The sequence below is a fragment of the Neltuma alba genome, unplaced genomic scaffold (genome assembly GCF_004799145.2).
Source record: "Neltuma alba isolate B1F8T4 unplaced genomic scaffold, ASM479914v2 tig00012238_pilon, whole genome shotgun sequence".
Taxonomy (NCBI): Eukaryota; Viridiplantae; Streptophyta; class Magnoliopsida; order Fabales; family Fabaceae; genus Neltuma; species Neltuma alba.
In genome coordinates this window covers 157,360-170,958 of record NW_021636767.1, presented here as the reverse complement: position 1 = coordinate 170,958, position 13,599 = coordinate 157,360, and the positions used below count along the sequence as shown (strand labels likewise).

The following is a 13,599-nucleotide window of genomic DNA, read 5'->3' as shown; positions in this document are numbered from 1 at the left end:
CAGAAATTACTAGTCTCTCACAACGTAGCAAACCAAGGTTCGAATCCTTGTTAAGAAAGGTGTCCACATTTAGTACCCGACAGTGTTTTGAATAGAATTACTTCTAATAGGAGAATACCTATGCTTTAGCCAAAAAAAATATTTATTATTCCACTGGCCAAAATTCTTATCATGTTACGGTGAGATTTCAAGAATTTGAGAGACTGATCTTACTCTGTTAGGCTAGCTTCATATTAATTAGGTGGTAAAAAGGAAAAGATTGACTTTCATTAGATTTAGAATGCCAGTCCATCCCTTCAGATTTTTTTTTTCAACGGTCATAAAGTCCATGATATTATCATACTACCTCTAGTCCTAAATATAAGATTTAGTTGATTAATTTGAGTAGATTAAGAAAGTTAGTTAAATTAGTTATTTATAATAAATAGATATTGTCTTTCCTAAAATATTCTTACTGATCAAGTATCTTGGCTAGAATTACTATTATTAGAAGGACTACTTTGAAAAAATACATAAATATAAGATACAAAGTGAAATTGAGTATTATATTTAAGATGAAAATAAAAATCAAATAAGATCTTATATTAATAACTGAAAGTAATATTAAAAATTACTTGGTGAAAACATATGGTCACATATACCTAAGAAGTGCCGAGGCAGCTGGGCTAATTAATGCTGAACACTTTCTTGAATCTTTTTTTTTTTTTTAAGACAATTTCTTGAATCTTATTTATGCATGATATTGCATCTTCATTCCTTTGAAAACTTATTTGGAGTTATTTAGAACTTGTTTATATATACTTATTTTAAGTGTTTATGAGCACTTTTATATGAGTGGAAGCAGAATTCCACTCACATATTTATTTTATATGTTATAAATTATAGTTAAAAAATTACTTATAAATTATTCTAAGTAAATTCCTAGTATTTATTCGGTTTTACATATAAACTTTCTTTCGTAGTATAAATTACACTACGAAATAGATTTTATATTTAAAACCGGAAAAATATAATTACTTTAATTAAGTTGGGGTGAAATTACTTTCACACCTAGTATTTCACAAATCATGATACTTCAAATGTTCCAATGAGCATTCTAGTCGCGACGATGGGTGCATGAGTTTCTTTATATGGATGAAGTGAAAAAGAGGGGGGGGGGGGATACGGAAGAGGTTGGCGCAATGAATCTGAAATGTGGATGAATTGGAAAGACTTGGGATTCTCTCAACCTATTATGCTGCAGATGCCAGCACTCGATGGGACAAGACATTGACGGTCAACTTGATTGACGTGGCGCTGAACAAGACTGAACTTCGCTCAAATAAACCTTAATTAGTATGGTCTCTTTTTTTTTTCGCAAGAAAATTTCATTTAACCCTCACCAAGCAATAAATATCAGTCAACTTCAAAAAAATTTTAAAATTTTACTACAATGATCAAAATTTTATAGATAAAAAAACAAAAATATCCTTGCTTGATATGTCATAAAAATGAAATCCTTTTTCATTATTAATGCTTAATACCATGAAAACTATAAAATAGCCGTGTTATTTATGAGTTGTAAATTGTATAACTAAAATTTAAGATATGTCCAAGATGTTTAGTGGTTATGTTTATTTATAAATATACAGGAGGAGATAGAATTAAAACAAACACACACACACACACAAAGTAGCTAAATCCCATAAGCACAAGGCAACTTGCATATGGCTGCATGCGTCAGCCAAAGTCTAAACATCCTACTAAGAAAGTAAAAAAATCTGTGTGTGCACAATGAAATTGAGATGGACGCATCGCACTAAAATTAGTGGAATATATTCATGGAAAAATTACACTCAGGTCCCACAGAGCACAATTAATATAAAAAAGGTCTCTCGAAATCGTGAAATGATTCTGAAGTCCCCAGGAACCTGTGTGTAATTAATTCTAATTGTGAAATTATGTAGTTACCCTTGTTAATTTGAACTTATTTACAACCTCAACAGTAACTGTTAACAACCCGAGAAGAGGTGGTTAACAACCTAAACAATGCCCCTGGCATTCCACAGAGTGAGTTGTCATGAGTACTGTCGAGGTTGTCAATCACGTCTTCTCGGGTTGTTAACAGCCACTGTTGAGATTGTAAACGAATTGTTGCAATAAAATTAGAACCTATTTACAACCTCAACAGTAGCTGTTAACAACCCGAAAAGAGGTGGTTAACAACCTCAACAACGCCCCTGGCATTCCACAGAGTGAGTTGTCATGAGTATTACCGAGGTTGTTAATCACGTCTTCTCGGGTTGTTAACAGCCACTGTTGAGATTGTAAACGAATTGCTGCAATAAAATTAACAGGGGTAAGTAGGTAATTTCACAATTAGAATTAATTACACACAGTTCCCTGGAGACTTCAGAATCATTTCGCGATTTCGAGGGACCTTTTTTATATTAATTGTGCTTTGTGGGACCTGAGTGTAATTTTCCCTATATTCATTTCATAATAAATACTAAAAAAAACCTCTGGAATACAGGAAAAAGCATAGAATTCGCATTAAACTTGGGATCAACCATGGAATTAATAATCCAGAAAATATTCATGTCATAATTGGGGTCTTTAATAAAGTGCCTTTTTCTGTGTACAGCCGAACGCTATCGTGTGGGAATTTATTCTCAGTGAAAAGAAAAATAAACATAACCAGAAATCAAAGTCTGTTAAGAAAATTGGAACCACACGTCATTATTCTGGAGTAATTAGTTTCATAATAAGAATAATTCATGAGAGAGAGCATGTCTTTGGACTATGGATCACACAATTAAAAGTTTAAAACAGCCACTTGTACATATTATTAAAAGTGAGGGAAGAAAGGATATCATAAAAAAGTGAGCTTAATATTTTGATATAAAGGCGACTCGTTTCTATACATGTAAGTGATCAGGGCCATGCGTTATATAATGAAAAGACAAATTAAAGCCAAACAGTGAAGAAAAATGCATCGATCATGATTTTCCTTTTTTCATGCAGAGATGATATAATGAAGAGATTAAAAACAAAGGCAAGATAATCCCAAGACGTCATAGCTGATGAAAAGAAGCTAAAGGATAACGGAAAGTGGAAAGTACGTGATGTGGGAAGAAGAAGATGATGGATGAAGGAGAGTAGAAAAGGGGAAATAAAGTTTAGAGAAAGTTTCCGAGCCAGTACGTGGATTATATTGCTCCTTCAGAAATACATGGAAACAGATCACTCTCAAAAAGCAAAGTTGGAAAGTCTCTCTCCCTTGTGTGCATGCCAGTCAAGAAGAAGTTATTGAGGTGAGGAATTGTGGAAGGCCACATGGTTCTAATTGTGGAGGAAGGATTAATTAGCAGCTAAGTTTGTATGAAAGTGATATATTGGACGTAAGAGAGAAAGCAACATGAAGAACGAAGAATATTCGGATATCTGTATAAGAGAACACAGGCAATATACTTTCCTAATTCTGCATGCGAAGGCTTTTGAAGCTCTTGCTCGGATATGTCAAGAAAGGTCTTAAGAATGACAACTTGATATTGTTCTACTGGCCTAAAAGAAATTGATCTGATATCCTTAGGTCCCATAAGACGACTTTTAGTTTTAGTGACTGTGAAGAGTTGTGGGGAAAAAAATTAAACAGCGGGAGATTATAAAGGATTAAATTAAAAGAACATAGCAGAAGATGGCACGCAAAATTTAACGTGAAAAAATTCTCAATGTAAGGGACAACAAATTCATAGACAACCAGCAAGAAATTTCACCATGAAAAAAAAAATACATATTTTACAATGATCATCCAATCCTCATATAGATGGAGAGATTATATATATATATATAGATATATAGAGCTTCTAAATAAAAGCAAAAATATTGAATTAGTTAATGATACCGCCTCCTAGAATATTAATTATAAATATGATGAGGATAAAATAGATTTTGAACCAAAATAATAAATAAATATAATCTTAATGGACTATAGAAAATTGAGCCATGCATAACTCATCCAACAAAAAAAAAGAAAGAAAATTGAGCCATAATCTCTGAAAACTTTTTATTTTTTGAAGCAACAATAGAAAAATATCACGCTGTTGCCCTTTTTTCCTAATACAATTATATATGTCTTTGATTATTTTTGCTCAAAAGAATTATGCATGTATTATTTTCTTAATGCCAGGATGCCCGAATAAGATTTTAACTGTCAAGGTATACCTCAATTCTGATTGGGCTTTAAATGTGTCACTAATAATTGCTCATCATTTTCAGAGTTTTAAATGTTTCAAACTTTAATTTGGCACTGTTAGAATTGAATGTAGGTGAGCAAAAGTTCTTGAGCGAGTTAGTATTAAAAGCGACGCGTCTTATTTAAAACATCAATCATATATAAAAATTATAAAATTCACTTGTATCATCGGTCGGAACAATTAATTCATTTTAGTCATCAGAAATTTTTAGTACATAAAATGGTTAAAAAATGGCAAAATAATAATAAAACAAATTATTATCCAATAATAAAGCTTGATATTTAAATTAGTAAAATCTATTAAAAATGTTTTATTTTTATCATGCTGAAAGGACTCTAAATTAGTAAATTGACTTGAGGTGATCTTCTACCAATTTTCCTACTTTGCCTCGCTAGTTATGATTTTTTAAATTGAAAAATTGCCATACGCATCAATTTTTATATCCTGTGCTGTGGATGATTGTAAATTAGTAAATTGCTTCTGCCCGCGCCTTTCTGGATTTTTTCTTCACTTTATTGGCAAACATTATTAAACTGTCACTTATCAAGAAAAGAAAAACAGAGAAAGAATAAAAAGAAGAGAAAAATTATTACTCTGTCATCTATGCTTATGCCCTGCCCGATGAAAACAATCGAAACATATTTTAATTAACATGTTTTTAATCTTTTAATGCGTAAATATTTTTCTATTTTTTCATTTTTGGCCAACTTTTTATTTTTTATTTTTTCATTCATTAAAATATTGCATTTTCAATGTTTTCCTACCTTTAGATTTTTTTTTATTAGGTCAAGTATAAAGATATGATACTCCGAATCTTAATTGCTATTAGACTTATCATGCGAAACACGCCCTTGTCAGTCTCGCGTGGAAGAGGTAGAAAATGAAGAATCCTGAATTTAGAAACTTATGTATATTTCAATTAATTCGTTAATAATGATCAGCCAAAAAATTAAAATCAAATCTTAAATTTAATAAAATTATAAACAAAATAGAAAATCTTGACGTTCACAATGTCCTTATTGAGGTATCTGATAGTAAAATTTAACTTTAATAAATAATTAATTGTGATTTTATGCGTTTCTGTTGTAATTTGTCAACTCCGTCCTTGAAATAACAATTTTTTTTTTTGTTATAAAGCTTTAGAACTCAAACAAACAATATGAAATTTCGCACATATATACTGCTCTTCAAATCGGAATCACTGACTTCTATTTTGCATTAAACCTCACTTCCTTCCCTCCCTCTCGTATTTCAATCCGACACAAATTCAAGCTCTCTCCCGTTTTTTCCCGGTCTGTCCTATCATTTCTTCGCCAATCACCAATTCATTGTCTCAATCTTCATCGGTTTTTCTTTTTCTCCGATTGCTCCCTCTAACCTCTCATGAATATTTTCCCTGATGAGAAAAAAAATCCACACCTTCAGCTCCAAAACTCAGGCCTTGCTGTGCTCTGTTTTGCAATTTATTGTCTAGCTTAGATTGTCACCATGATTCTCCCCAACCCATTTTTCCTGTTCATTCTTATCATGTTTTTGTTGTATATGACTCGTGTGGCTTTGTTTAAAACTGGTTTGATGTACACCGTAAAGAAATGTTGGAGAATCATTGAAGATAGTTTTTATGTTTACCAGTACTTCAGAGTCCCAGAACTATACGAAGACATGCTGGAGAATCCGCTTTACAGGAAGGTCTCTCTGTATCTGCATTCTTTGCCTTCCCTTGAAGATTCCGATTTTACCAACTTGATCACGGGGAAGAAGAACAATGATATCGTTCTCTGCCTTGGCCCAAAACAAACCGTCGAGGACACTTTTCTCGGAGCTCGAGTTTTTTGGCTCAATGAAGGAGACGAGAAGTCCGAGTCAAACCGTAACAGAGCGTTCATCCTGAAGATCAGGAAAGCTGACAAGCGCCGAATCCTCCGCCCTTATCTTCAGCACATCCACACCATCGCTGACGAAATCGAGCAACAGGGAAAACGTGGTTTGAGGCTGTTCATGATCACCGACCCTATTGGCGGCGGGAAAGGACGGTGGAGATCCGTCCCGTTCACGCATCCCTCAACTTTCGACACCATCACCATGGAATGCGACCTCAAAAACAAGGTGAAATCCGATCTCGAATCGTTCCTCAAGGCAAAGCAATACTACAACCGACTCGGCCGCGTCTGGAAACGGAGCTTTCTCCTGTACGGCCCCTCAGGCACCGGGAAATCGAGTTTTGTCGCCGCGATGGCCAATTTTCTCTGCTACGACGTGTACGATATGGATCTCTCGAAAGTCCCGAGCGATTCGCACCTGAAATCCATGCTGCTCCAGACGACTGCAAAATCAATCATCGTCGTCGAAGACCTCGATCGGTTTCTTGTCGAGAAATCCAAGGCCGTGAGCTTATCGGGGATTCTGAACTTCATGGATGGGATTCTGACTTCGTGCTGTGCCCAGGAGATGATCATGGTGTTCACGATGAACAACAAGGAGCACGTGGATCCAGATGTGCTCCGTCCGGGGCGGGTCGACGTCCACATCCGGTTTAGCCTGTGTGATTTCCCCGCGTTCAAGACGCTAGCAAGTAGCTATTTGGGGTTGAAGGACCACAAGCTATTCCCTCAAGTGGAGGAGATGTTCCAGAAGGGGGCGAGTCTGAGCGCGGCGGAAATCGGCGAGTTGATGATCGCGAATCGCAGCTCACCGAGTCGGGCGATAAAATCGGTCATCAGCGCCCTGCAAACGGATGGCGATGGGAGGGGGCGCGGCGGGAAGATCGGGCGACAGTTAGTGGACGTAATGGACGAGCCGGATGGAGTTCTGTGCGGAGATGGTTTCCATACGGTTAAGGATTTGCGAAAACTGTACGGTTTTTTTAGATCAAAGAACCACAAGAAATCTCAACCGTTGTTGCTAAGGCGATGATGGGCCGGGGCACAGTAGTGAACAGGCGTCAGTTAACAATAGGCTTAGAAGTATAAACTGGCATCAGTGTAATTGTGGAGGGGTTAGGAAGGCAAAGGCAAGGAAGCTGTTTTTTTTTTTTTGTTGATAATTAAATTACATTGTTGGTTGGATGTAAATTGATCCCTCATTAAATGTGTTATTAAAGCACTGTAGATCATGATTCATACTTCAGCTCAACAAGGAAAAAAAAAAAATCCATAATTCACACTTGAGCACATGCGTCAAATATTTGACTTCTTCAAATTGAGCTAAATCTGATCTTAGTGCTGTATATATTGGAAAGCCATGATTCGAATCTTCCCGTGTTAAACATGGCCACTTATATATGTATGTATATCAGCCTCTATATTCTGTCGTAGCCAAAACTCATGATATCGTTGTCAAAACTTGCAACTCAAGTGTAAAAGTAAACAGTAAAACGATGGAAATCAAAATTAAAAGACAAAATAAACTAGAATAGCTTTTTCCTTAACTGCCTGTTTGGGAGGGTTTAAAAAATCTCTTATGAATATGTTTCACGTAAAACAAAATCTTTTTACATACTTGTTTTATATTCTATAAATCACTATTAAAAAACTATTTATAAGCTGTTCCAAATATGCTCAGTATTGATTAGCAGGAAATAAAAAAAGGAAATAGATAGGATTTGACTCTCATTGTACCAGGCACATTTCTCTAAATATCTGTAAGAAAAATGAAATCTATGGTTAAATAAAATTTTCTCAAAATCAACTTAAAGATGTTTTAGTCCTATTTATAAAGCAAAGAGAATTTTTTTTTCTCATTTATAACTCACCTAAGTAATTTTAGTTTTTTTTAAAAATAATTTGAAGAAGGATTTTTCTTTTTGAGGCTTGGAGCGCATATGTTTTTGGCCTTTCCGAATAAGTACGCTTTTTAGGATTCCAAATTTAGTATTCTTCTTCTTACGAAAATGATGCCATTTACTATTTCAACCAACACCTTGTTGGTCAGCGTAGATAATTTTTTTCAAATGATGTATTTATTAAATAAGGATAAAATTAAAAAGTTATATTATTTTAATGAAGAGTTAATACAATTTAAAATTTTTATTAGTTTGTGTGAAACATGTTATAAATGCCTTATAAATATGACAAGATAAGTATTAAATTTGACAACTTTTTCAGAATTAATACTGTCCACTTGATTCAAACAATTCCCTATTGAATGGATTAAAGCATTGTTAGCAGATTACAATTGAAAATGCTCATTGTTTAAGAAGGAACTCAGCTCCTTCGGCCAGCCAAAAAGGAAGGAACTCATCTCAAGTCATCATTGACCTTTTCACCATCATCATATTTAAATAGACTAGTTGCATCGCAACAAAGGCAAGACCACGGTGCATAAAACGCTATTCTCACTTCATCCATTGAATGTTCCCAGGGATTATCTCTTACTACTTCTGTCCTATTTATTCATAAAACACTAATTCATATCTGAAGTTTTTTTTTTTTAAAAAAAATTGTTTTCCTCCCTTGCGGATAAACTGAATTGATGAAGCATCAAATAATAAGATAGTGTTTGTTCCATATTCACCCTCTTTTTACTTTTATTTCCAAGTGGTCCACTAGGCATCTTTCTGGTGGACAAAAAGAAAATTAAAATACTCCATAATTAATATGCATGCGAATTCAGAAGAGTAGTTTTTACTTTCTGGTATTTTATTGGCTCTGTCCTCTTTGTTCCCCACCGAACTGCATGATTATCATCGTTGGCATCGAATGGAGAGCATGACATGTCAAAATTTCAAGATTTAATTAAGATTGAACAGTGTGCTGTACAATGAGCAAAGGTCTCTTCAATCATTAATGCTGAACTAAATTTAACATTGCTGTGGCCTGTCATACTAAACATGTTTCTTAATTTTCTCTGGTAAAAAAAAACATGTTTCTTAATTTTTTTTTTTTTCAAATGTGAAGTTACAACAAGACGAGTGTGCAAATTTCAGGTAAGGAATTAAAAAAATTAAATTAAACATATTAAAAAAGTTAGTTAGACGGTTAAATTATTTAAACCTACTAACTTAATATTTCTACGATCTTATTTACAAGTCACTTTGAACGTGTTTTATACATATTAAGAAAAATCTCAGATTTTATTAATTTTTATTTAAAATTTAACAATTTTATAACTTTATCTCTATTTAATATACATTATGCTCAATAAAAATAAAATCAACACAATAATAAATGAAGGATCAAATTACATAATCATATGAAATTTTTTTATCCCTGTCTTATAAATAGGACCAAAAAAATTTCTTCACTCTCTGTTCTATGAATAGGACAAGAGGAGTATGCGTTTTTCTCCTGTAAAGTAAAAAAAATAAAAATACAATTATTACTATTATTTCATTCAATAAGCTTATTAAAAATTTCAAGAACAAAAAATATTCAACCATCACAATATTACACCATACATCTTATGAACCACAACAAAATTTTAGGGAACCCTTTGACAATAAAATTAAAAGCCGAGAGAGTATTAGATGATCCGATTAATATATTGAGTTTAACACCGTGCTGAAAGGGATCAATTTCGAAGTGGCCCATCAAAATAAATAACATCATATAAGCAGAGTGAATTGAATTATAAATAATTTTGTCATGGTAATTTTCATTTCAACGGAGCCTTTTTTTTTTTTTTTGGTATGGGTGATAATATGAGAGTGAATTGATTTGATTTTATATTAAAAGGAGCTACGAGGGCCTGACATGATTGAGACTCGGAATCCCTATTTCCTATGTGCAGCACTTCTGCACACGCTATTTATTTCGATTGCGAGAGAACACAATTATAGAGTGTGTTTGGCCTCACGGGAGGGTGAGAAAGAGGAGAGAAAATGAACTTTTCTTGTTTAGTTATAAATTTTGAAACAGAGGGGAATCAAAATCTTCCCCACCCTTATTTTGACTCCTCTCAAATTACAAGTTTTTGGAAGGAAGTCAAGTATATTGACTATTTTGCCCTTATGATTTATGTAATATTTCAATAATGTTCTTAGATTAAAAAAAAAAAAAAACCACCCGTTCCCTTTCATACTCATATGCTATTGGCCCGTCACAACCCTCACCCACAGCTCCTTTCCTCTGCATTTTGCTCAAATGTTTGGTTGTTTTTATATGTTCAATTAAAAAACTCCAATTGATCTGAAAAGATTTCTGAACGCTTTGTTTTTTCGGAAACGCGATGATGCTCAACAGTTTATAAAATTTCTAGGTCCTGGTCTTGGGTGGGTAATGAATCTGCTTCTTTTTAATAAATATATATTGGCATGGGAAGAGAAGCCATATTTGATTTATTTTTTAAGGAAGACAAGAACGAAATGAAAACCGTGGAGGTTTTAGAAATTTAAAAATATTTATATATCAGTTATTTATACACATCTAGACAATATTAATATATCACTGTACCAATACTTTAATACACATATTATTAACGTGGCCGAATAAATTTTTATTGAATTATGTAATTTGAATTAAGATGCAAATTAATTTATATAATATATACATATAAATATAAATTAATATGTAAGGGTAAAATAGTAAATTAATTATTATTATCCCTTTCTTCCCTTTCTTGAACCAAACAAAGATTATTAAATATTATTTCTTTCTCTTTTTTTTATCAAACCAAACAAGATAAGGTGAAAATCTCCCCCACTTTTTACTCCGTTCAAAGCAAACAAGCCCTTAACTTATCTAATTCTTTCATTAATAGAAATTTTTTGATGTAGTTAGTGATAGCTTTGGTTGTTCGCTCTTCAAGAATTTTTGTTTAGGTAGTTTATACCATCCATACATAATGTTTTGATCTAAGATTTCAATTCTTTTATGTTTCCGTAATAGCATATTGTTCCATGGAGCTAAGGTTCAAAATATGGGAGAAACAGGTGTTTCCACGACTCTACCACCCAATTAATTCTGTTTCACTTAATCCCTATTTTATGGCCACATATGTTTCTGCCTAAAGAATAGGAAACTCTTCTTTTGTTACATGAATCATATTTTCATTTCATCTGGGAAAAGCCATCTTTTTCTCAACAATGTCTTTGTCATTTGATCCAATAGCGTTCCATTAGATAGAAACAGATTTGATAAATACTGATAATCTCGGATAGAGTATCAGAACGGAAAATTCCATTAGACAATGAACTATTGGTTCTAAGCCATCTCTGGCGATAAATCAACAATTCAAAATGCTTTTCTAAGAAATAAATTCAGTCATCTGATATATATAATTAAAAAGAATAGTGTAAAGAGATGATCATATATTTTTTAAAAATAACTAATTTAAGTCTTTTTTTTTTTGAAAAAAATATGAATCGAAGGCAGGAAGCGGGTTGAGAGAGGATGATTGGATCGGAAGCGTACCGAGGGCGCGTGGTGGAAGAGAAAAATGAAAAATGATTGATTTTGGAGAAGCTGAGTTAGGCAACGAAAGCGGGCAAGAGCGGGCAGGATCAATAATAACGTGAATAATTTTGTCTACGAATGGAGATACACACTTTTGAATTAAGTTTTTTTTAAATGATTAACTACCTGTTTAGTGTAATTATGCGGTCCCCCCATTATGGGCCTTTTGTCCATCCAAACACAAGCATCATGATTTTTCCTGTCTTTCCCAGTCGCTGCAAACAGTAAGCCATTTTCCCCTGTCCATTCCAGACATTTAACTGCCCAATTACCACTTAGATCCTAACTGTAATTAAATCGTTTATAATATGTTTAATGCTTGTTTTCAAATTTACTTTTATTTAATTCTCATTAAAAAGAAAGAAAAAAAAAGAAAGAAAGAGAATACAAAAGTGACTTGTAAATATAAAGAGAAAATTTTAAGAATAAAATTAAACATGATTTATGGCCAAACAGAATAAAACAAATCCAAATGGAAGGAGCAAACTCATCACCCACGTGTTCCTCTTGGGGTCACGGAATATGCAGGCTTTAACAAGCTGCTGCCAGCTTCATATGCTTTTAGAATTCCATATATGCACGAAATTCCTACCTTATTCACATTTGTCACCGGATTCAATGAACAGTAATCTTATCATATACCACCTCATTCGATTCTAATTATAAGAACTTTTTTGTAGTATAAGTTAGAATACGATTGTATATGATATATATTTGACGTTGAGGTCAAAAGAATCTGGGTTTGCAACGGAGGAGAGAATTCTAGAGTTGGGTCGAGGGATGCTTGCAGCCCAAGTTGAGCGAGGAATTCTCCCAAGTGTGTCATCTTTAATTCCTCAACCCGCGTCAATCAAAAGGCCAGTATTTGCCCTGATCATGGATTCTGTACTTCTGAGTGTGGAAATTAAGATGATATGATTCGAATTTTATTTTATTTTTGGTCGATTTTTTTGGGTATGATTTGCTCATCTGAAGCATATGTACCTAAACCACGTACTTATATCAGTTAACAGGCTTGGTGTTTGAATTAGCAGAGAATTGATGAAACCTGGTACGTTCAGTTCGTGCTCTTCCACTTTCCAGAAAACAATTATTCGTCTCTGTGCATTCGGTGCCCTTGCTTATACCTTATTTCGGCCCAAACTGTTCTTCTCATTTCTACGATCTAAGAACTTCATGTCATCAGATAAAACTCAAAAGTCCCCGTAACAAAACAGATTCACAATTGGTTGCTTTCAAGCTTCGAAGTAACCTCGCATGGCATACCAGGCCTGCTGCCTCAAACTTCTCTTATTCGGACGAAGCTACAAACGCAGCGTAAATATTACTAAATCAAACCGAATGGAGTCGTTAAGAATCCGTTTTCTTTAGGGCCTTTTCAGCTTGATCAACAACGGAAAGGTTTCATTGCTGAGAGCCTGAGATTAATAAAAATGATCCGAAGGAAAAAAAAAAAATTCCGTTGCCGGGAATCGAACCCGGGTCTCTCGGGTGAGAGCCGAGTATCCTAACCAACTAGACTACAACGGATTGCTTGCAGGCTGCCTGATATAAATTAATGTACGGATAGAAACTCTCCGCTTTTGACGGCGATGATCTGATTTTCCTAACTTCTTGTTGACCAATCAAACTTCGATTTCGAGACGTAGTATTCGATGTAGTGAGACAATAGCATAAGAACTAATTATATATGATTATGAAGCTTCAATTAATTTTTTTTCTTTTCATTATTACTACTTTTAATTTTTTAAATTTGAAAGCCACCTATTCTAATTTGGTTGGATTTTTCTTTGTTGTGCAAATTAAAAGATTGAAATTAGCGGTCCTTAGTACTGCTCCGGATATTTTTCCCCAGAAAGGATATGGATATTCCACAACACCCAAATCCTCTATTGGTGCACTTCACTTTGGAAAAAATGAAGGAAATTCCATTGAACACGGTACTCACTGTTATCTGTATCCACGGGAAACAA

The 13,599-nt window shown here is 33.9% G+C and overlaps 1 protein-coding gene and 1 non-coding gene across 2 annotated transcripts; one reads left to right on the top strand and one right to left on the bottom strand.

Annotated features, from left to right (window-relative positions):
• Nucleotides 1–5,401: 5,401 nt before the first annotated feature.
• LOC114725271 (AAA-ATPase At2g46620-like) lies at nt 5,402–7,482 on the top strand. The gene has a single exon (XM_028911758.1). It carries the CDS (start codon nt 5,724–5,726, stop codon nt 7,146–7,148), a length of 1,425 nt encoding a protein of 474 aa, XP_028767591.1. The 5' UTR covers nt 5,402–5,723; the 3' UTR covers nt 7,149–7,482.
• Nucleotides 7,483–13,083: 5,601 nt separating this feature from the next.
• On the bottom strand, nt 13,084–13,156 carry TRNAE-CUC (transfer RNA glutamic acid (anticodon CUC)). Its single transcript has one exon. It is a non-coding gene; the product is annotated as a tRNA-Glu (tRNA).
• Nucleotides 13,157–13,599: the final 443 nt, after the last annotated feature.